The 23,293-nt window shown below is 44.5% G+C and overlaps 1 protein-coding gene across 5 annotated transcripts in view; it reads right to left on the bottom strand.

Moving 5' to 3' along the window:
• KIF16B (kinesin family member 16B) overlaps positions 1–21,402 on the bottom strand; it is a 289,905-nt gene extending 268,503 nt beyond the window's left edge. For 2 of the 5 annotated variants that reach the window (XM_078444288.2, XM_078444289.2), the window contains exon 1: positions 21,213–21,402. In XM_078444288.2, coding sequence (XP_078300414.2) covers positions 21,213–21,259 — 47 coding nt within the window. In that variant the 5' untranslated portion in view covers positions 21,260–21,402. The remainder of the gene's footprint in view (positions 1–21,212) is intronic. The other 3 variants (XM_060611717.3, XM_060611723.3, XM_060611715.3) reach the window with 2 other exon arrangements.
• Between the last annotated feature and the right edge of the window lie 1,891 nt (positions 21,403–23,293).

Here is a 23,293-nt window from a genome sequence, read left to right as displayed (position 1 = left end):
GGAGAGCACACTGACATTATGCGGGGTGTCCAGGAGCTGGAGCGTTACCAGTAATCACATTCCAGCTGTCTCCCAACCCAGGAGCCCTCCACCTCTGCTGTACACAGCAATTTCCCAGGGACTTTAAAATTCCTGATGCCCAGCTGCACCCCCTACAAGTTAAATCCACTCTCTGGGGTGGGAAGCCATCGGCTGAGATGTCGGCTGAGATGTGAGGCCAGCATCCTAAACTCCTGGTTTTTCTACTTCCCCCATTAAAGGTCTCAGAAGGGCAAGCTGGGCCTCCCCCACAATGTCATTAGCAAAGCCCAAAGGAGAAAGCGCACCATGACCACAGACCTTGTATGAAACCAGATGACAGAGGTGGGAAAATATCAAGCAGGTCACCAAAACTCTCAACAAAGAAGAAAAGGCCTTCGGGCTCAGGCATGCAGTCTGCCACAGTCACAGCAATGTAGCCCAGAATTTCAGGGTCCAAAGAGCCAGGTTCACATTCTGCAGCTCTAACTGACCAATGTGTTGCTGACCAAGCCTGCCTGCCCGTCCATAATACAGGGATGAGTCCTGCCTGCCCTACCTGCCCTAGAGAAGACTACGGGATTCAGAGGACAGAGTCGAAGCACGCAGTGAAGGACGGGCTTATGCAGACCCAATTGCTGTCCTCAGCATTACCAGCACTGTTCACAGAAGCTACTTTAGGGCTACCTCTTCCAGGAGCCCCCTCCCCAACCATGACACCTCTTTCCTGGTCTTCACAGAAACACGGAAAGGACCAGCATCTTTCAGCATTCAGTGGAATTCAAGGATGCTTGTGACACAACAGTGAGACAAGCCAGGAGCACTCAAAGATGACAACCCCCCCCACCACCACCAAATATTGAAAACACCGGTAATGCAGAACAGTAGTAAGGGTAAATGGTCTGAAGAGTTGCAAATAAAAGAGAAAGATTTTTTTTAATTCCAGCATAATTAACATACAATGCTGTATTAGTTTCAGTTGTACAATACAGTGATTCAACATTTCTATATATCACCCAATGCTCATCATGGTAAGTGTACTCTTAATCCCCTTCACCTGTTTCACCCATCCCCCACCCAACTCCCCTCTGGCAACCATCAATTTTTTCTCTATAGTTAAAGAGTCTGTTTTGGGGGGATGTATGGGTGGCTCAGTCAGTTAAGCATCTGACTCTTGATCTCAGCTCAGGTCATGATCTCATGGGCCATGGGATTGAGCCCTGCATCAGGCCCTGTGCTGACAGTGTGGAGCCTGCTTAGGATTCTCTCTCTCTCTCAAACATAACTAAACTTAAAAAAAAAAAAAAAAAAAAAAAAGTATGCTTTTTGTCTTTTTTTTGTTCATTTGTTTTGTTTTTTAAATTCCACATGAGTGTGATCATATGGTATTTGTCTTTCTCTGACTTATTCCACTTAGCATTATACTCTCTAGATGCATCCATGCTGTTGCAAATGGCAAGATTTCATTCTTTTTTATGGATGAGTAATACTCCACTACGTGTATAGGGGTGTGGGTGTGTGTGTACCACATCTTCTTTGTCCATTCATCTATCCATGGACACTTGGGCTGCTTCCATATCTTGGCTATTGTAAATAACACTGCAATAAACACAGGGGTCCATGTTTCTTTTTGAATAGTGTTTTCATTTTCTTTGGATAAATATCCAGTAGTGGAATTAATGGATCAAGTGGTGTTTCTATTCTTAATTTTTCTTAATGTTTATTTTTGAGACAGAGAGAGACAGAGTGTGAGCGGGGGAGGTGCAGAGAGAGAGGGAGACACAGAATCTGAAGCAGGCTCCAGGCTCTGAGCTGTCAGCACAGAGCCTGATGCGGGGCTCGAACCCACGAACCATGAGATCATGACCTGAGCTGAAGTCGAATGCTCAACTGACCAAGCTACCCAGGCACCCCCCTATTTTTAATTTTTTGAGGAACCTCCACACTGTTTTCCACAGTGGCTGCACCAATTTTCACTCGCCAACAGTGTACAAGGGTTCCTTTTTTCCCACATCCTCAACAACACTTGTTATTTCTTATCTTTTGGATATTAGCCATTCTGACAGGTATAATATGATATCTCACTGTGGTTCTGATTTGCCTTTCCATGATGATAAGCAATGTTGAGTATCTTTTCATCTATCTGTTGGCCATCTCGATGTCTTCTTTGGAGAAATGTCTGTTCATGTCTTCTGCCCATTTTTTAATTGGACCATGTTTTTTTGATGTTCAGTTATATAAGTTCTTTACATACTTGGGATACTAACCCTTTACCAAATGTGTCATTTGTAAATATCTTCTCCCATCTGGTAAGCTGTCTTTTAGTTTTGTTGGTTGTTTCCTTTGCTGTGCAGAAGCATTTTATTTTGATGTAGGGGAGAAATTTTAAACATTCATTCTATGCCAGATATTTTTCAGTGGCATCTGAAGGCTAGGACTAGTGTACTCTGTATTCTAAAATATCTTTAATTAATTGTCAGTACTTTAAAAAATCAGAAGATGTTATGTGAATATTCTTGTTATTCCTGAAATACAATGGCACTCCTATGACCATACTCCACAGGACAGCAGAAAGGGAGGTGATGTTGGCTTACCCCCGCAGCCCACACATGTCACCAGCTCTCTGCCAGTTCCCCAGACACGGGAGTTGAGACCCCATAGAAAACTTGGGAGACTTCAGAGAGCAGGTTATGCCTCTAATGGCAAAAAAACCTTTTTAAATGACCTACTGCCAACAAATCTAAAGAATTTGATTGTGGCTTCTCAAACTTTCTGTTGGATTCTATTATCTTCTCCCCATGGCGCCTCGAGGGACAGAGAGCCAATGACAATGCTGGCTGATGTGATGAAACCAATGAAGCTGACTTTTAACAAAATAAAACATGACTTAACCCAGCCTGGAGCAAATAAGGTGTGATCTGTTCAGGCTTTCTAACATCTTTAGGATTTCTTAAAGAAACTACCAGTGAGGAATAGCTTCTATTTTTTCAGCATAGGCTGCACCTCTTTAATTTCCAATCCTTCTGACTCTCTGCCAGTATTTTCATGTCCTGATACCCTCGAGGTGTGCCCCTTTTGAAGAGTGAAGCTGTCTTTCCCCAGAGCTGTACTGCTGGGGCAGCATTAGCTGGTTCTTAAGACTCAAGAACTCATCCCAGATTCCTTGAAACTGAATACACTACCACAATTTACGCAGAAATGAAAGAAATAACCTTGTCATCAAGCCAGAAGGCCCTGAAGTAAGAAAGCCCTCTGATATCATGATGTTCTTTGCAATCAAACAGGCAGAAAGCAAAACAGGTCTGTCCTCATTTCTGGGACTCAGCTGACCGAACAGTAAATGCACAATAAAGCAGGCCCCTCCTACAACAACTATATGAGGGCAAAGGAAGTCTCTAGTTGCACCTGGCGTAATACTGGCATCTCTAATTTGGACCTCATTTCAAAGGAGGGGAGGAGGGGCAAGAGCTAGTACACAATGCACTGGCACTCACTGTCTGAGACCGATGCCTCATCTTGCAATCATACGATGACATCAAACGAGCAGTTCCACTTCTGTTTCACTCAAGTCCTCAAGTCTCAAGTGTCGCCTTTCTGTTCTTTTATGATTAATTATGCTTTTTAACTCAGTCTCCATTCTTCTGCACACTGAGCCCCCTCACGTTTCATGGCTCTGCTCCATTTGCGTTTTCAAAGCTTGACAAACCCAGTTCAGCACTTGAAACAGGAAGCTCTCCAACACAAGTGCCAAGAAACAAGGCCCTTAGCTGCCTACAAGCCACACAGGGAAGGGGCTTAAGAACAGCCATGTGTGCCTCTGAAAACAAACAAGTGGATAAAATCACATCACACTGAAGCTGCACAGAGAAAGCAAACTGCTGGTATTGTTCTAGCAAATGCATTATTAACACACAGCCATTGGAAGTTCCTTCAGCTCCTCAAATGAGGTCTCTGGGCCTTCCACGTTGTTCCCTCCATCTGCTATACTTGTCCCTGGCCAACGCCCACTTCCGATCTAGCTAGATGTTTCTCCCCTAAGCACCTTCCCTGATGCCCCAAGTCTGAATTAGACCCCAGCTCTCACCACAAGCTTCCGTACATAGTACCACAGGACCTAGTCCAACAAAGACCAGGACAGTGCCTGGCTTATGCACCATTACATCCCCAACATGCAACCCAGCAGCTGCCTTGTGGTTGTTAATGACTGTGGGGGGGGACGGGGTTTAGAAGGTCAACTATATTCATAATTATACCAGGACATTATTTGCCTTTTTCACTCTCATTCTCTCCCAAGTGCACAGTGGAGTTTTCCAGGGGCTGCAATGTGTGTGATGAATCGTTCTGACGGCTAAAGGAATGTGTGCTTACATACTCCTATGTTTTAGGTTTTTCTGTTTTAATTCCTAATGTGGTAAATAATAGACTTATGTAGCCCACAAAAACAAAAGCTCTTTGGGGTCCTCAAAGAGGACTGCAGAAATCCCCAAAGCCAAAAACGTTTGAGAACCACTGGTCTAGCACATGGCCTGGCACATACCCTGTCATGGTATCCTCCTCTGGAACGTTCTTCCCATCCCTAGAAGGGGCGCCACTCAACACCCCCACCCTCATACATCATGCCTCGAATACACCATCATTACCTAGGGGTCTTCTGAAGCTCCCTTTGTTCCTGTCACTTCCACTAGGTCACGAGCTACTAGAGAGTAGGGACTATGCCCTCGATCGTCTCTGACCAAAGAAAAGGGCTCAATAAAAGCTCAGTAGCTGGACAAAATGTCAAGGTCACCATGAAAACCTCTGCTCTTCACCAAGCTAAGCCTAGTCAGACCACAATGTTCAACTCCTGCCATAACTCCTTACCTATAGACTTGAGCTCACACTATCTTCCTTTCTCCAAATACCTACGGTATTTTATTATCTATATAGTAAAACCAAATACTTGGTGACTAGTAGACTTTGTCCATTTATTACTGAGCTATGTCAGATTGTGCTTTGCCATCACAATATCCACGTGAAATCCTAAAAAGTACAAGACAAAATTATAATAGCACTGATTATGCCTATTCCATGCAAGCACTCTACAGCCAGGATACAAGAAGCATCTAATTTACCTGCTCTTCCATATCCATGCCTCTATCACACCTTCACTGTACTAAGTACTGTGTGAAAGACTGGGATTGCAGGACAGTGAAATCTCTGCCTCGCTAATGTAATCAGTAAACAGTGCAAAGGGATCCTTCCAAGGAAAAGCTCACACACAAAGAAAGTCGTTTCCCAGCAGTGTGGAGGTTCCTCAGAAAATTAAAAATAGACCTACCCTATGACCCAGCAATAGCACTGCTAGGAATTTACCCAAGGGATACAGGAGTACTGATGCATAGGGGCACTTGTACCCCAATGTTTATAGCAGCACTCTCAACAATAGCCAAATTATGGAAAGAGCCTAAATGTCCACCCACTGATGAATGGATAAAGAAATTGTGGTTTATATACACAATTGAATACTATGTGGCAATGAGAAAGAATGAAATATGGCCTTTTGTAGCAACGTGGATGGAACTGGAGAGTGTGATGCTAAGTGAAATAAGCCATACAGAGAAAGACAGATACCATATGGGTTCACTCTTATGTGGATCCTGAGAAACTTAACAGAAACCCATGGGGGAGGGGAAGGAAAAAAAAAAAAAAGAGGTTAGAGTGGGAGAGAGCCAAAGCATAAGAGACTGTTAAAAACTGAGAACAAACTGAGGGTTGATGGGGGGTGGGAGGGAGGGGAGGGTGGGTGATGGGTATTGAGGAGGGCACCTTTTGGGATGAGCACTGGGTGTTGTATGGAAACCAATTTGACAATAAATTTCATATATTAAAAAAGTAAAAAAAAAAAAAGAAAAAAAAAAAGAAAGTCGTTTCCCATATGCAGAAAGCACTCCATGTCTGTTGAATGAAGGAATGAATAAATGAATCGGAAATAGCAAATCAAGAACTACAAACGTGCTCCAAAGGCTAAGAAAGACGGTACAGAAAATAAATCCGATGTATCTAGGACTGATTAGCAATAGCTCTCTCTCAAAAGTTAGAGCAGAAGAAAAGGGAAAAGGGGAAAGGCAGCAAAAAGAAACAACCACAAAATCCTCCGACTCTTCAAAATCAAAGGAGGGAGGAATTCCAGCCAAGATCAAATTATAATCAAACCAGTTCCACAAGCACTTATGTTCCAGGCAAGGAGGAGTGAAGTCCTTCCACTGATCCTTTAATTCATTTATTGGTCATTAGAAAGAGCAGAAAATCTGAAAACCACTGGTTAGTAGAAAGTGTAGGCTAAGTTACCATTACCACTGGAAATAAGCTTCCCTTGGGGACAAAAGCCTGCCTTTGCAGTGTCCCATCTTTCCTTCTCACCATCCTCCTCTTTCCAGAACTGGTCCACTACCTGCATCACAGGCTGAGTGTGACCCCACATCTCCCTGAACTCATCTTCAGCAGCTGCCCAACAGTCAACAGAATACAGGCTGCTGACCTCAGTGCTACGAGGGTCTTACAGGTCACCTAAGCTCAAGCTCTTTTAGCCTGACACCAGCCTGGTGATCAGTCATGCAAAGAAATAGGACAGCCAGAAATCACCACACCTGCCTACTCAACAGAATGGCTCCCTTTGTTCTCTGCCTGCCCCTCTACTCAAGCTTGCCACTCTGAACCAGCCACTCATTTGCTAGCCTGAGCTTCCTGAGAACATAGATCATGCCCATTGGTGTCCCCAGTGCCTAACTATAATGCTTGGCACTTTGTAGGCGGCCAATGAATGTTTGCAGGATGAAAGACTGTATGAATGATCATAATCATATACACCCACACCTCTTGCTCAAATCATCCCATTTCTATTCTTGTCCCCTTACAGTCCATTCTCCACCAGTGGCCCAAGTGACCTTTGGACAAGTGAAGTCAGATCAGGTCACTCCCATTCTCTCACTCTTGCCATGGCCCTAACTACACTCACAATAAGCCTACAACCTTACCATAGTTTCCTAAGCTCCACATGATGCATCACACTTCCTCCCACATGGCCTCCAGTATCCAGTGCATATTCCAGGCATGTTCTTGGCATAAGGCCTTCGTACTTGCTATTCCTTCTGCCTAGAGGATTCTTCTTAGATATCCCCATAGTTCATCACCTTCTTTTATCTACCCAAAAAGTCCCTTCCTGACCCCTGGTATGGTTAGCTATCCTTTTACCCTGCTTTATTTTCTTTATAGAACTTTTAACTACCTGCCATTACATATGATCTGTTTACCTCCCAGACCTGTGCTGCCCAATATGGCAGTGACTGGCCACATGTGGCTACTGAGCACTTGAAATGTGGTTAGTTGTGCTGTAAGTATAACAAACATGCCACACTTCCAAGAAAGTACAAAAAAGGGATGTAAAATATCTCATTAATACTTACTCTACTGATTTCATATTGAAATGACATTCTGAATATAATGGGTTAAATTAGATTGATAAAGTTAATTTCACCCATTTATTTTTATTTTTTTTTAATGTGACTACCAGAAAATTTTAAATTACATATGTGGGGGACACTGCCTTTCTATTCGACAGTTGTATACTAGAATATAAGCTCTCTGGGGGCAGCAACTTTATCATCCTGTTCAGCAAAGAATCTCCAAACTTTGAAAAGCACCCTGCACACACAGCTGCTCAATAAGTACTTAATGACTAAAATATCTTTCCTCTGCTATGACTCTTTCCCACTGTACAAGGTCCAGATCAAACCTCCCCTCTCCCTGGAAGCTTCCTGGGGTCACCTCACTCAGCATTCGTTCCCCCAGCAACCAGCACAGGGTCTGGCACAGTTCGATACACAGTAAGTCCAATAATTCAGCAAGTGGGGGGTGGGGGTGGGCAGGTGGGGAGGACTATTAGTCTCATATTGTAGAAGAAGGCTCTGAAACCCAGAGAAGTAAAATGACACACCCAAACTCACACAATGAGCAAGTGGCAGACCTGGAAAACAAACCCATGTCTTCCAGCCCCAGCCCCTGGCACCTGGCTCTCCACCCAAGGCCCAGGCTAGCAGCCAGGATCACACCCATAGACATGGTTTGCTTGTTTGTTTTAGCTATAACCCTAGCCAACATTTGAAATTTGGAGGATTTCAACAGTCCGTGTTCCCATTTTATTCAATACTTGAACACATGTCAAGTACAAGAAAGATATCCAAGAACAAGACAGGAATGGCCCCGGTCCTCATAGGGTAACTCTGACAATAAACCACTAAAAAAGGAAAATACACAGTTGTCCAAATTGTGATAGAAGTGATAAGGAAAATAAAAAATTGAGAAGGGAGATAGGAAATACCAGGCATGGGAGATGATATTTTCAATGAGACAACTGAGGAGGTGACATCTAACTAAGAAGGAAGAAACAGGACATGTGGACATCTGGGTTTCCACACCTGTACCACAAAGAAATGTAAGTGCAAAGGTCCTTGATGGTATCACTGGCTGGAACAGATGGAGTTGCCTCTCGAGACACAGTGTGCAGAACTAGATAGCTTCCCCTTTACAGTACAGAATTATCTCCAGGAAGTGGTGTCCCAACCAGTAAAATAACTACGGTTTCCAGCTTTCCCTGCAGCCAGGTGTGGCCATGTGGCCAATGGGAGGTGAGCACTAGTGACATGTCTCTTCCACACCACGGAGGTGGGTGCACCTCCCTACCCTCCACTTGCCTTCCACTAGCTGGAGAGAGAGGATGGTGAGGCCCCAGAGAGTAGAGGCTCCAGGAGCACCAGCTGACTGGGAACTACACACAGTGATCTGCTTACGTGAGCAACAGATAAACAGTGTTGGTAACTTTAGTGTGAAGTCCTTAAAACATGGGAGGAAGTTTACTAGAGAAACTAGCAAGTGCCCCTCCACACACGATTACCTCCCCGACTCAGAGTTTGTAATGTGGATTGTGGAAGGCCTATCTGGTCCCATGTAGGCATTGAGTTTGTAGCCCCTGTACTACAAATTTAACAAATTATGTCTAAAACCGATCCTTGAGGGGTGTCTGGGTGGCTCAGTCAGTTAAGCATCTGACTCTTGTTTTCAGCTCAGGTCATGATCTTTTGGTTCATGTGATCGAGCCCCACATCAGGCTCTGTGCTGACAGCACAGATCCTGCTTGTGATTCTCTCTCTCTCTGGCCCTGACCCACTTGCTCGTGCATGTTCATGCATGTTTTCTCTCTCTCAAAATAAATGAACTTTAAAAAAAAAAAAAAAAATCCTTGACACATCACTAAGACCTGCCTTCCCCCAAACTCACTCCAAATTCCAAACCTTTCCACCCCATCAAGGATGAAAGGTCCCCATGTGTCTTTTCCATTTGACATGTGGAACAATTAATCCAACCAAGGTCTTAACAGCTCAAAGTGTCTGTCTATATTCCAAAAAAGGATGCCAGGAGGCATAATTCCTCGATCTTTCAAAGAGAGTTATTCTAGGGGAAATGTTATCTATTCATACCCTTAATATCATATCAGGAAAGACAAAGTTGGCCTTAAGAACAAAAAGAGCTTAATTAAGATGTTTTACAAGACAACTAAACTCATTGTGCGATCTTGGACTGGATTTTAGACCTGAAGAAAGACACTATTGGGGAAATTTGGGAAATGTGAATAAGTCAGATTAAGATTCACTATTGTGAATAGTACTGTATCAGTGTTACTATGCTGGTTTTTAATTATAGTTTTCTAAGATTATAATACTTAGGGAAGTTGGGCAAAAGCCACGTGAAAACTCTGCCCTACTCTGCAACTTTCTGTAAATGTTCAAAATGAAAAGTTTTTATATATTAAAATAAAAAGAAGAAAAGAAGGACTACACCACCTGCGGCTGGGGGAGTTAGGGGGGGAATGGGAAGTACTCTGTTGTGCTGGTTCCTAGCAAAGAGTGTTCAAGCAAGAGACCAACTCAGCATTTTAGACAGGGCAGAGTGCTTGCCCAATACTTCCAGGATGCTCAGCAGGTAAGGCATAACCCCACCTCAAAACAAAGAAGAGAAAGAAGAAAAGAAAAGCACCTTATTTGGATCATCAATGTGAGTCCCAGCCCAGGACTGGTGACATTTTTTCTCACAACTGCCTTTCAATCTGATCAAGTAGAGACAGCTCACAGGAAAACTTTAGGAAAAAGAAGAGACCAAAATCTGTTTTTAAAAGCTTCATCTCTGCAATTGTTCTCACTTTTGAGCTAGTCTCCATCACCTTGAATTATTTTTTCTTAAAACCTTCCTAGGGAACTTTAAGTCCCACTAAGAGGGAGCTCACAGAGTGATTTACCTCTGCCCTAAGCAGAATTTCCAAGCAGAATCACTGTGATGGCTTAGACTCTGTTAATAAAACCCTGAAAATAAGAATCAGCAGGTGTAACCTGGCGAAAGACCATGAGGCCATGAGGGCTCAAGAAAGCAAGATCCTGAAAGTAGACATCGCATGGTAGGTTCAGAATCCTAGCCTCTTAAAAGTTGAAAAATCTCCTTCTAAGCTTGATTTATCCTCTTGGGATCATGAGCCCTCCAGCGTCTTAGAGGAAACAGGATTGACTTTCAATCTAACACAATCCTAACTTTGATGTTCTCTCGGGGAAAAAAAAAAAAAAATCAGATTTTACCAATTTCTGTTCTGGACAATAAATCCACTACACTAGTGTTTTCCAAACTGCAGATCTTAAAATCAATTTAGTGGGTAACAACTATCTTTTATTTTTTTTTTTTTAATGAAACAGTAGAGAATAGAAGACATCAGCATGTGGTGAGCTAATACGTGTCTTACTGCAGATGTCAGAAATACACAGTCCTGTACAATCATCATCAGCCTTCCAAAACACAAATGTCCTTCATTTTAAGTATGATGAGTCCTTTTTCACAAGGTTGGGTGGGGGGGATATTTTAAATGAATCTTATATTCACAATAACTTTTATTAGAACATCTGAAATGTGTTCTCATGAAGATAAAAATAGTGTTATAAAACTGAAATTTAAAACTTTTCCTGCAGGGGCACCTGAGTGGCTCGGTTGGTTAAGCATGACTCTTGATTTCGGCTCAGGTCATGATATCTGGGTCAGGAGATCCAGCCCTGTGTGGAAGCTGCTTAGGATTCTCAGTCTCCCTCTTCCTCTGCCCCTACCCCCTACCCTGTCCCCCCGGCACTCTCTCTCTCTCTAAAATTAAAAAAAAATAAATAAATAAAAAACTTTTCCCCACAAAGTATCTCCCTCAGATATTTATCAACCACAGACACCACCAGCAGACATCACGTTAACCAGTGATCAAGGTCAACATCACCACTAAGAAGACAGACTAACACCATGTACCCTGGCATGATGTGAAATGAAGAGCAGAATATTACTTATGTGGTGTTCTCACCAACACTGCCTCTTCAATTCAATCATGATTAAACATCAGAGAAACCCAAACTGAGGGCCATTCCACAGGCTAACTGACTGGCACTCTTTTGAAATTGAGGAACTGTCACAGACCAGAAGAAATTAAGGAGACATGGCAACTAAGTGTGAGGTAGGGTCCTACACTGGTTGCTGGAACAGAGAAAGGACAGTCAGTTAAAACTATAGTCTCGTTAATAGTCTTGTACAGATAATTTCTTGGTTTGGCAGCTGTACCCCGGTTATGTAAGACATGAATATTAGGGGAGGTTGGAATTCCAAAATTATTTCAAGATAAAAAGCTAAAAAAACAAAACAAACAAAAAACACAAAACCTTTTCCTGAAAAAAGGCACATGAGTGTTTTGTCCCAAAAACTATGTATCATTTAAACACAGTAAGTGCTTTATCTCCAATTCTCTAACCTTAAGAGATAAACATAATGAGTATTCGAAGTGTAATTTGTGTATAATTAACTTAATATGCAGGGAAAGCTCCAAAGCTGTTATTCTTCACCCAGGCTCCTCCTCAGCCCTCTTCTACCTCTCTTGTCCTCCTAATATCCAACAGGAAGATTATCGAAGTTCCCTTTTCCTCCTCACACAGAGCAGTGCGAGACATCCCACAGATGCTGGGTTAGGGGTTCCTGATTCCTTAAAACAGGTGCTGAGCTAGGAGTTCCTGATTTCTCGTAACAGGTGCTGGGCTAGGGGTTCCTGATTCCTTATAAGCATCCACAGACTGAAAGATAGGGGAAACAGGGAGCAAGGGAGGTGGCAGTTATTAATGCAATATTTTCTGAGTACCCTTCTCTGCCAGGCACAGTTCTAGGCTTCAGAGAAACATCCATGAGTAAGACTGACAAGGCTACTGGCTCTCACAGAATTTATGCAAGAACATGATAAAAAAGCAAACACACAAAAATACATTCATATGCACACATACATACACTCAGATAATGTAAATGCTATGAAGCCAGAAAACCAGTGTAATGTGATAAAACTGGGGCCAGGACCCGATCTTTCCCTGATCCCGAGTTTCCTCATCTATAAAATGGAGATAACAGTATTCATCCCTATAGGGCTGTTGCTAGGAATTAAATTAGATAGCAACCACACAAGCCTTAGCAGAGTTCCTAGTAAATGAATGAGCCGCTAGCAATAGTAATCGATGACAAAAATCACTGATCAGCACCATTAGTGAAAGCTCTTTCTCAACTGACTTTAAATTCTACATATCCCACTGAAATTTGTTCAAAGTGTCTATGCTGATCACAGACGTAGTTATTTCTCCCCTACTAAGCAGCAACAATGAATAATGAATGTATTTGGAAATAGAGCAGGAAACAAGCACTCAGCCCAGAGCCCCGGACAGTGAGGGGAAGCTTCCAGGTCCTGCTGGCGGGAACCTCCTCTGAGCTTGATGGGAATTGGCAGGCTGAATCCAAGGGAACGATGCCCGCCTTCCCATGAAGGACTTTTTCCTGGACTGTCTCTGCAACTGGAGCCGGATGGAACGTAGTCCGGGCCACCAAAACAAACCAGAGGCTCTCAGTCCTGGGGAAGGGGTTGGGAATTATAAGGCACTATCACATCCTCCCCCAGCCGTAGGAGGGACTAGAACGTTTTCCTTCCCAAAACAAGCTTCAGCAAGACAGCTTCCCACTTCTAGAACACGCAAAAACAGCAAAAGCTATTGAAACAATTTAGAAAATTAACCATGAAATGAGGATGTATAAAATGAATCAACCTCACACCAAAGCGCTACGTATTATACAGCTGGACATTTCTCAATAACCTCTGACACACAGACAGAAAGACAAACACACTCTGGATCTCTCACCCACAGCCTCCATGAATAAAACAAAAAGTTAATACCAAATCATGCTTATTTAATACTCTAGGTCACTAAAGAGCATTTTTAAACTACTAGTACTCATAGCTTATTTAAGTGCATTATACACACTAAGATATTTTTAAATTTTGTATATGAGAAAACACCAGTCCCTCGCTTCACGTTACTTGCCAAGTCCGTCTAAAAGAAGGGATAAAACCTCCATGTGTTCCCAATCCCGTGAGTCAGTGACAGCACGACCCTCCCTGGGGAACCTCACTCACCCGGAGCATCACAGCTGCCCCACACCCCGTGCGAGAACCTCTAGCCATCCCTACCTCCCTCCCTTGCCTCTCCCCCAGCCTTCTTTCTCCCACCCCCTACCTCCCTGTTTCCAGTTCCACTTCTTTAAAACAAAAACAAACACACCACACCTCTCCTTTGCCTCGCCCAGGTTTGTGGTGCCCAGGTGAGGGCTGGGGCCCAAGTCTGGCCATGTGCCTCACAGAAGCAGAACAGCAGTACTATTTACTGACAGTTACTATATAAGAAATTAAAACTGAGAAATTTCTAAAACATAGAACGGCACACAGAGCCACGACATCACGGTGCTCCTGGAAAACTCCGCCACGCCCCCATGAGAGAAGGGTGAAAAGAGCAACTATCTTAGTATTACTGCAAAAGTAGTTCTGACTTTGGCAACTCCCTAAAAGAATCTCAGTGATTCCCAGCTGTCCCTGGCCCATCCTGAGAATCAATGTCCTACAAAAAGAGAACTGAGTCTTAAAGAGCAAGTGTCACACAGCCAGTTACACTGTTCTGCTACCAACCCTTCCTTCTTTACTATCGTTCTCCTTGGAAACAAAGCTCACTTCCACCACATCCACCGTCACCTTCAAGGAACCCACATCCAAATGCACACCACAGGGCTGATACTTCACCTGAGTCCCTACTGCCTGGATCCCCCACCAGCATCCAGAGCCAACTCAACTCATCATCATGCCCCTCCACCCCAACCAGCTCACCTTGGCAGCCTAACTTTGCGGGGGAGTCATTCTCCCACTTATATCCCAAACCACTCAGTCATCTTTGATTCTTGCCTCTCTGTGCACTGCTGTTTGGTCTTCAGGGTGTCTCTTACAAATGTAAACAGTAGGGTATAAAACAGTGTACACATTCTGTTGCTACACAAGGAAAAAAAAGGCTGGATTCCAATGCATCAAGTTTACACATAGCTATCCCTGGATCATGGAGTTATGAGCTATTTTCAATTCGATTTCTTTGACATACTTGTCTTCAGAGCATGCATTGTTTTATAAGCGTATATTATTTTCACAGTCAGAAAATATGCTAAAAGCTTCTTCAGGATTTTGCTTGCAAGTTATATCCTTCGACTGTGCCCCTTCCTATGTTAAAAGAAAACCACAGGCCAAAATGGGAGTTACTTATGCTAGGCCAAGTCACCAAAGTGGGGCTTAATATCTAACCTAACTGTACTTTCAACCTCTCCCAGGAACATAGTCGGCCAACAATTCTCTGGTCAGCACCATGGAGGTAGGAAGACACAGTGATCCACCTAATAAAACTCTTTGTTCTCCCTCAGGGAAGATGACCTTGCCTGAAACAATCTTTTCTGCTGCTAATAAATTCTCACCCCATCCTCCTTCCTATAAAAACCTTCCATTTTGTACAACTCCTTGGAGCTCCTTACAATTTGCTAGACAGGGATGCCGCCTGATTCACGAATTGCTTAATAAAGCCTATTAGATTTTCGAATTTACTTGGTTGAATTTCAACACCTATTAAGACTCCAATCCAGTCCAGAATCACATCGTCATGGGTCATGTTTCAGTTTTTATGGTCTTCCTGCACTGGCCTCTGCCCACTCACACAGACATTTAGGCCCCGGGTCTTGCATCCCAGAGTACGATAGGAAAGCCAATGGGATAATACTAGTGCATAAGAGGCACTTAGCACAGCACTTCGCAAATACTAAATAAAAGCTCATTGTTGCTGGTCTTGGTAGCAGTTCTCCACACTGCTATTAGATGAAACTTCTGAAAATATAAAATGGCAAATGACAACCCTGTTTTAAAACCATCAGTAGCCCCCAATGCCTAAAAATAATAGCCAAGATTTACAGAGCCCTTGCTCTGGGGCGCAACAGCATTAGCAAGTGTTAGCGCACTCAGGCACCATCTCAGCCCACAAGGTGGGTCCTGTGAAGATCTCCATTTTATACTTGAAGACGCTGAAGCACAGAGCACTTACGCTCCAAGGCAGGAAGCTAAGAAGCAGCAAATCTGGGACTCAAGCCAGCTCAGTCTTACCGCCGGAGAGAACTTTCCACGATGATGGGCATGCTCTATGTCTGCACTGCTGAATACGTGGGCTACTGAGTGTTTGGAATGTGGCTGGCGGCAGTGAGCAACTACAACTGAAATCTCCCTTAATGTTAACTGAAATAGCCCCAAGCGGCCCACAGCCACGTACCGGCCAGCAAACTGGAGCATAAAAGGATAAAAGCCCAAGCTTAACAAAGGAAAGTCCTCACAACACCCTGTCTACCTACCTGTCAACTGATTCTTACAAGAAGCTTCGGTTGGTCTAAAACCCCTTGTAACTGTACTCGTTCCTACCTGCCCGGCTGTCCCCTGCCCTCTGCTCATCTCAGTGTCTATATAATGGAGGAGCTTCAGAAATGACAGGAAGGTAGACTTGGCACAAACCCAGGCCCCAGTGGCTATTATCCAAGGGTCTCAGTTTCCCCTCTGTAAAATGGGCATAATCAAGCCCTCAGTCACTCAGTTGTTGGGAGCAGGAAAGGAAGTTGCCAAGGTAAAGAAATGAGCATGATGCCTGATACATGGCAGCGTCTTGACAGATGTCTCCCACCCTTAACACCCGAGCCATCTGTTGTCTTCATCACAGATCCAAGAGACCACCCTAACACTCGTAAAATAAGACTTTAGTACACCCTAAAGCTGTCAATCCCAAAATACTACTGACAGTTTTTCTTCTTCTCTTTTTAACTTGATAGACATGACTATAGGGTCCACTTGAGAGGCTAATCCGGAAAGAAAGCTAAGAACAGTCAGAAAAGGGAAGGACTGAGGGGGGGTCTTGCCTCATTAGATAAGAAAGCACGTTAAAAAGCTATCACTTGGCCTGTTGCCAGCACTCGCAAATATTTTTTTGGCAAAAAAATTTTCAAAAACTTACTATTAAAGTTGCCATCATTAAAATGTGAAAACAACAGCAATAACAATAACTGATCCTTACAGAGCCCTCGCTGCATGCCAGGCACTGTGTGGAGGGCTTTATCCACATGCATGATCTCATTTGAACCCCACGACGGTTGTTTTTCAGACTGCCAACTGCAACTCATTAATAGATCTTGGAAGTCAATCTAGTGGATCTAGAAATAGCATTCTTTTTAACAAGACAATAGAATAAAATAGGACAGGACAGAAAATATGAGGGAACTGCATGTAACACCTCACGAATCTTTTACGTATTTACAGAACTTCAATTTCAAATGTGTCATCTTGTCAATCACAGTAACAAAATATATAAAAAAGACCTTGCCTCACAATCTATAAGGCATGTACAATTACAATCACCATTTCACAGTTGCGAAAACTGAGGTTTAAAACAATTAAGTGTCTTGCTCAAATTTACCCAGCTTGTAAATGACAGCCAAAACTGGGACCCACGCAGTCTGCCCTCAGACCCCAGCCCCATCAACACTGGCAAATCAATGGGACAGGATAGATGGTGCAAAGGAATCACCTAGTGTTTCTGCAAAAAAAAGCAAACAACTGAAAACAAAAGGAAATGAACGAATTAGTTACCAAATCATTATTTTGTTCTCTTCAGAAGGGAAAAGAAGTATCTTGTAAAATTGTAAAACATGAAACCGATAAAAAGAAAAGGCCAGGCCTAAGAACAATGGGAGATATCACAAAGAAAAAGGCATACATAAGACATACGTACATAAGGCATAAAAAGACAATACATAAATGTTAAACTTTTGCCCATAAAAGCAATGAACAAATTAAGTTTCTGCAAACATTTTACTCATTTTCAAAAAGTACAGGGCTGACTGCCCTCCGAAACTGACTTCAGGCGGGGTGCCTGGGTGGCTCTGTCAGTGAAGCATAGACTCTTGATTTCAGCTCAGGTCATGATCTCACATTTCATTAGTTCAGGCCCCACCTCGGCTTTGCACTGACAGCGCAGAGTCTGCTTGGGATTCTCTCTCTCACTCTCGCTCCCTCTGTCCCTCTCAAAATAAATAAATATTAAAAGAAAGAAGGGAAGAGAAAAGAAAAAGAAAAGAAAACTGACTTCGAGCAAGTTAACTATGTTTCCCAATCTGTACAATGGCATGACAATAATAGTCTGTACCTACTAAGACTGTTGCAAAGATTAAATTAGATTTTGTACCACTGCCACAGAGCAAACTCTCACATAAAGTAGCTGCTGTTATGTGATGCAAAATAACAGTTCTTTCAAACCTGAAAACTACTACTTCTGCCACATAACCAAAGCCCCACCGTAGTAAAAACAAAGGCACTGCATCTTAGCCTGAATCAAGCACTGGGTGCTTGTTCGCAAGGACTGGTTACTGCAAAGGCTCCTGGCTCAGAAAGTCAGCATCCCCCTGCCATGCCTCCATCCTTTTAGAGCCAAGCTCCAACAGCGACCCTCACCTCCCAAAACTTCAGGCCTTTGCTTTCTGTCGATTGCTTCCTCTTTGCCTAAATCTCCTCTGAAGATTAACAAAACAAAAATTTTACATCTGCACCTACATCCCTACCTGCATCCTTACACATACGTCTTGGCAGACAGGAATATAATCCATAAAATAAAATCTTTATAAATGAAACTGCCCAATCAGTGGATTTATTCAATTCCAATCTTGATAGCTACCATCAAATTCCCACTAAGAAAGTGTTCAGGGGTTTTGACCCTCTATGATTTCATCACCACTTTCCCCAGCACCTGATGTTCAGTTAAGGTCCACCAAGCTCACAGATAAACAATAGTTTCTTACTGCTATTATAATGTGCATGTTTAGGTCAAGTACTTCTGGTCGGCCATTTGTACATCTCTTTCCATTTCATGTCCAACTTCTGGATCATTGTCTCTCCTTGAAACTGCCTTTTGGAAGGTTACCAAGGCTCCTGTCTCCAAGACCAAGGACCTCATCTTACTCACATCCTCAGGGCACCATCTTGGCAACATCTGACAGCAAAAACCATCACCTCCTTCAAGAGACACTTCTCCTTTCTCTGTTATGACAATTTGCTATGCTAATTCTCCTTCATGAGGGGCAAGCCAATCTTCTCCCTAGAATCCTAAAGAAAAGCATATCCCAGTATCCAATCCTTTTCTTCTTACTGTAACATTATTTTTGTAACCTGCTATATATATACCTATATATATAGATAGATATACACACATAAGTATATGTATATACGTGTATGCATGCATATATATGTGCATATATATATATGCTTTATAAAGATAAGATTTTCTCCTCCTGAGAAATCTCACTGTAATACTCTTAAATTGTCCTCCATGTGCAAAAGATTTCCAAATGTCAGTCTTCAAATCACCTGAGACATAAACCCATGTTTCTAAAAGTCTAGCGAACACCACCAAAGAGACAGATGCCCTTCCCACACAACAGGGTCAACACGAGGGCAGCACTCACTCTGTGCCCACACGGTGCTTGTACTTGACACACTGCATCCCACTTCCAAAAAGTTATATACCAACCTCATTACACACCTTCCCCAAACCTCTTCTACCTCCTTGACCATCAAACTTCAGTTAACCGTTCTCTGTTCTTCCCCGTCCTCCTCCTTCCCATCCAAGGACCTGCCAAATCCTGTCGATTCTGCCAGTAAACCGTCTTGGTGTCCATACCCAGCCTTCCCATTTCTGCCTTTGGTTCAGACCACTACTTCCTTACCTCTTGCCCTAATCCTGATACCACCACCAGAGTTCTCTGCTGAAAGCATAAATACCATCACTTCAATCTACCTCCTCAAATCACATGACTTTGGATGTTTCCTGCAGCCGCTCCATGTAACTGGCTCCAGGCCTACACTGGCAAAGGACTGCACCTGCACCATCCCTCCCAACCAGCCCCATGTTTTAGGAGAGTCCTGCCAGGGTGCAGTCCCTACCCCATCAGACAGTAGGCTCTTAAGAAGACATTCATCAAACCTCATTCACCTTAGGGGCACCTGGGTGGCTCAGTCGGTTAAGCGATTGACTGGCTCAGGTCATGATCCTGCAGTTCATGAGTTTGGGCCCCTTGTCAGGCTCTTTGCTGACAGCTCAGAGCCTGGAGCCTGCTTCAGATTCAGTGTCTCCCTCTCTGTCTCTCTCTCTGTCTCTCTCTCTCTCTCTCTCTGCCCCTTCCCCCACTCATACTCTCTCTCTCTCTCTCAAAAATAAACATTAAAAAAATTAAAAAAAAAAACTCATTCACCTTATTAAAAAAATAAAAAACACCTTATTCACCTTGTTCCCCAGATAGCACTCAGGACAGTGCCTTGCATTTGGCAGGTGCTTTCTAAAGTTACTCAATACAATCTTCTAGCATGTGTTCATGTTATTCCAAAGAGCGAGAGGAACTTCTTTATACATGTAAATCCAGAATAAAGAAAAATCTTTTTAAATGGTCTAAATGACTTAGGAGTCTGTTTGTCCTGTATGACTGAATACACAGAAAAACATCCATATTCTCTTCAGACTTACAAAAAAGTCAAACTCCTTCCCTAAAAAGCTTTACAAGTAACTTAAAAATGACAAAAGCACTGGTTTACAATAGCTACAACCCAGAATGATTCCCTATCTGCCAAGAGAAAAAGGAGATTCGGGTGAGTCGAGGAAGATTCTGGCAATCACTTAATTTTATGATCCTCTGATGCCCCAATCAGCTGTCAGAACCACCAAACAATTACCTCTACAAGTTGACATGAGAAAGCGGAAAAGCCATATGGTAAGTCAAATGTCCAACAACTTGACTGAGAAGCCAATAAAAATAAATGGCCTTGTGTGAACTTGGCCTGTCAATTCAGAAGGACACATACCATTTACGTCTACTTCATTCTTTAAAGTTAAACCAATTTAAAAACTCTTCTAAAGCATCTTCCTAAACTGATTATAAAGAGGTCATTAAGAAGCAAGCACAGATTGTTTTTTCAGTGAATAAAGAGTCAAATCATTCTGAAAAGCATTACTTTGTTGAAAAATACAAGATTAAATTCTAAATGTGTTTATAGCTCTTCCCCTCTGTTAACACCAGAGGATTTCAAACACGTGTGCCTAAGTGTCCTTGATTTTTTCCCCCTCTGAAGTCAAAACTTTGCTAAAGTTTCCCATACACTCTTGAACGTGAAGTTAAGAATTGCTAAGTTACTGATTAGAAGTTAGGGTTCACATTCAGGGACTCGAAATCCTCGCTCACTGAGAAATTAAACAGTAACATTACTGTTACTAGAGAACTTCTGAGTTGACAGAATTGAGGAGAGCTCCTCTGACAGCTGAGGTGTCCCATAACCACTCTCATATTCCCCCCAAAGGAGGCTACGCCTTCATGAAAGTGATCCCTTGACGCTTGGGGGGGGGGGGGGGGGGGAGGGCGGCACGCAAACCTCCACAAGTTAATACGGCAGGAATCTTCTACGTGGCTTCGTGAACTCGGTACCCCCAGGGTCCCCAAAAGGGCAGGGTAAAAGGGACAGCAAAGCATGAAGTGCTCCAGGCCCCCAGAGGCCACAGCCAGGGACCAGTGGGCCGCAGACCGTCCCGTGACACTTAGGTCCAGGCTGCCCTTCGAAGGGACTTGGAGATGAGGCTCATCCGAGTGGGGGCGCATCGGGGGGCCGCCTAAGGCCTCCCCCAACTCACCTGCGATTCATGGGCCGGACCCTCACGGCCACCTTGACCGATGCCATCGCTCATCCCGGCCCGGCCCACGCGGGCTCCCACCTGCCCAGCGCCCCACGGCCGCCGGCGACTCTTGCGACTCTGCCCTCCGTTCCCGCCCACTTCCCTCTCTCTACCCCCGCCCCTCCGCTCCAGGCCGGACCGGGCGTCCCGCGGCGGCCCCACCTGCCGGGCCACTGAGCATGCCCAGAGCGACTCCGGCCCGCGTGATCCTCGCGCCGGGGTTTGGCTGCGGCCGGGCGGCGAAGAGGGGCGGGGTCGGGATGTCCGAGCACCGCCACCTAAGGTCGCCTAGTCAGGAAGAGCCTCCGCGCAGGCGGTGGCCTGTAAGTCACCCAGGGTTACCGAAGAGGAGTGATTTCAGGAAAGCTACAACCCAGTCTTATCACCTGAAAACCTAGGGAGGAGGAAGAAAGGGAAGGGGTCGCAGTAACTTAGGGCCAGAGCGAAGACCTCAGTCCTGGGGCTCAGATGACCGAAAACAGTGTGTCAACCCATAACAAGACCTGGTTTTACCCCGTTGTGCAAGAGTTAGCTCATCCAATTTACAGAACAAGAATCTGAGGCGCAGAGATTATCATAGCTTGTTTGTGGGTTGTCCCACTAGGTCCTTCTCTGCTGCTCTAAGGCTACCCAACCAAGGGGTGTGTTTTGGACCGCTCAATTCAGGGATGACAAGAAATGAAAATAAAAAGGGTACTAGATGTTTTTAAACTGCTGGCGAGAATGGCTACACTGACTGAAATCAGATCTTCATTGGACTTTTTTGCATTTGTTACAGTTTAGTAGTTCAGTTTTAATCATAACATAGGCGAGAAAACGACCCTCTCTTTAAAGCTTAGGGCATAAGAAGTGAGGCCTGACCCAGCCTTTTTTTCCTGAGTCCTCCTCTCCCCGTTGCCCTCTCCCGAAGAATATAAATTCATTTATTCAGCTATGCATTCACGTATTCCTTCACACACACCCAGGAACCCACCTGTGACCACAGCCAAGACCTGAGTTCTGCCTTCCTCCTACTGCCCCATTCAGAGCCGCTCAGCCCACCGCAGCCCAGCTCCAGGACCCCTCCCTTCCTGCCCAGTAGGGCAGCTGATGGTCAGGATCTGGCAGGCCCACTGTATCAGGTCCTCAAGATCCACCAGGCTCTGGAGTCCCCCTAGGGCTGAGAAGGGAAGCTCTGCCCTCACCCCTCTCCCTCCCTGCGGGTATTTCACACTCCCAGGGTGTCTGAGTGTCTGGAGCAGTGGCCAAGGCAAGAGGGGCTGCTCGTCCAGGAAGCCAAGCTGTAACAGAGGCCTTAGGGAGTGGACACTGGGCTGCTAGATTTGAGCCCCAGCTCCTACACTAGTTTTGGGCTTCCTGCAGTCTGCATTGCTAGGCACCTCTGAGGCTTTTTGCCTGACGGCAAATCGGAAACAACTCCCTGGAGTTGATTAATGCATTAAGTGAGATGATGTCAGCAAACGTGACCCACTCAGATTAAGGAATCATTACTTCTGCTTCCCTAGAGCCCCGCGGCTAGCCCGGAATCAGCATCCCATTTGTTTTCCAGAGCCCTGAAAACCCAGGGTTTTTCCCACTTGCGCGAGCAGAGCTGGGTGCAGATTTCACCACTGCTGGCCGCAGGAAAACAAGGACAGCCGGAAGATGGACCGGGCCGCGCGAAACATGCGCAGTAGCGGCGGGCTGCTTGGAGGCGCGGCCAGGGAGCCGGCGCACCGCCCCCGCCGCCCCAGGCAGGGGCGGGGTCCGCCTTATAAGGGAGCTGAGCGGGGACAAACAGCGCGTGCCCAATTCGCGGGGGTGGGCGGGGGGCGAGCCGCCCGACCCTGGAGCGAATCACCGCCACCACTGTTCGCGACCAGGCTCCCGGGTCTGGGCGCACCGAACACCCGACTGGCCCACCCCCGGCAATGCCAGCTCAATTCTTAAAGACAACGAATTGAACTTTATAGGAGGAGCTCTAGCTTACTCATAAAGCGATTTTCTGTGCCTGGGGTTTTATTGGTTGGTTGGTTGGTTGGTTAGTGGTGAGGTTTAAT

Source organism: Panthera onca, chromosome A3 (genome assembly GCF_046562875.1).
Source record: "Panthera onca isolate mPanOnc1 chromosome A3, mPanOnc1 haplotype 2, whole genome shotgun sequence".
Taxonomy (NCBI): Eukaryota; Metazoa; Chordata; class Mammalia; order Carnivora; family Felidae; genus Panthera; species Panthera onca.
Note: the sequence above shows the minus strand (reverse complement) of the source record. Positions and strands in the feature narration are given on the sequence as shown.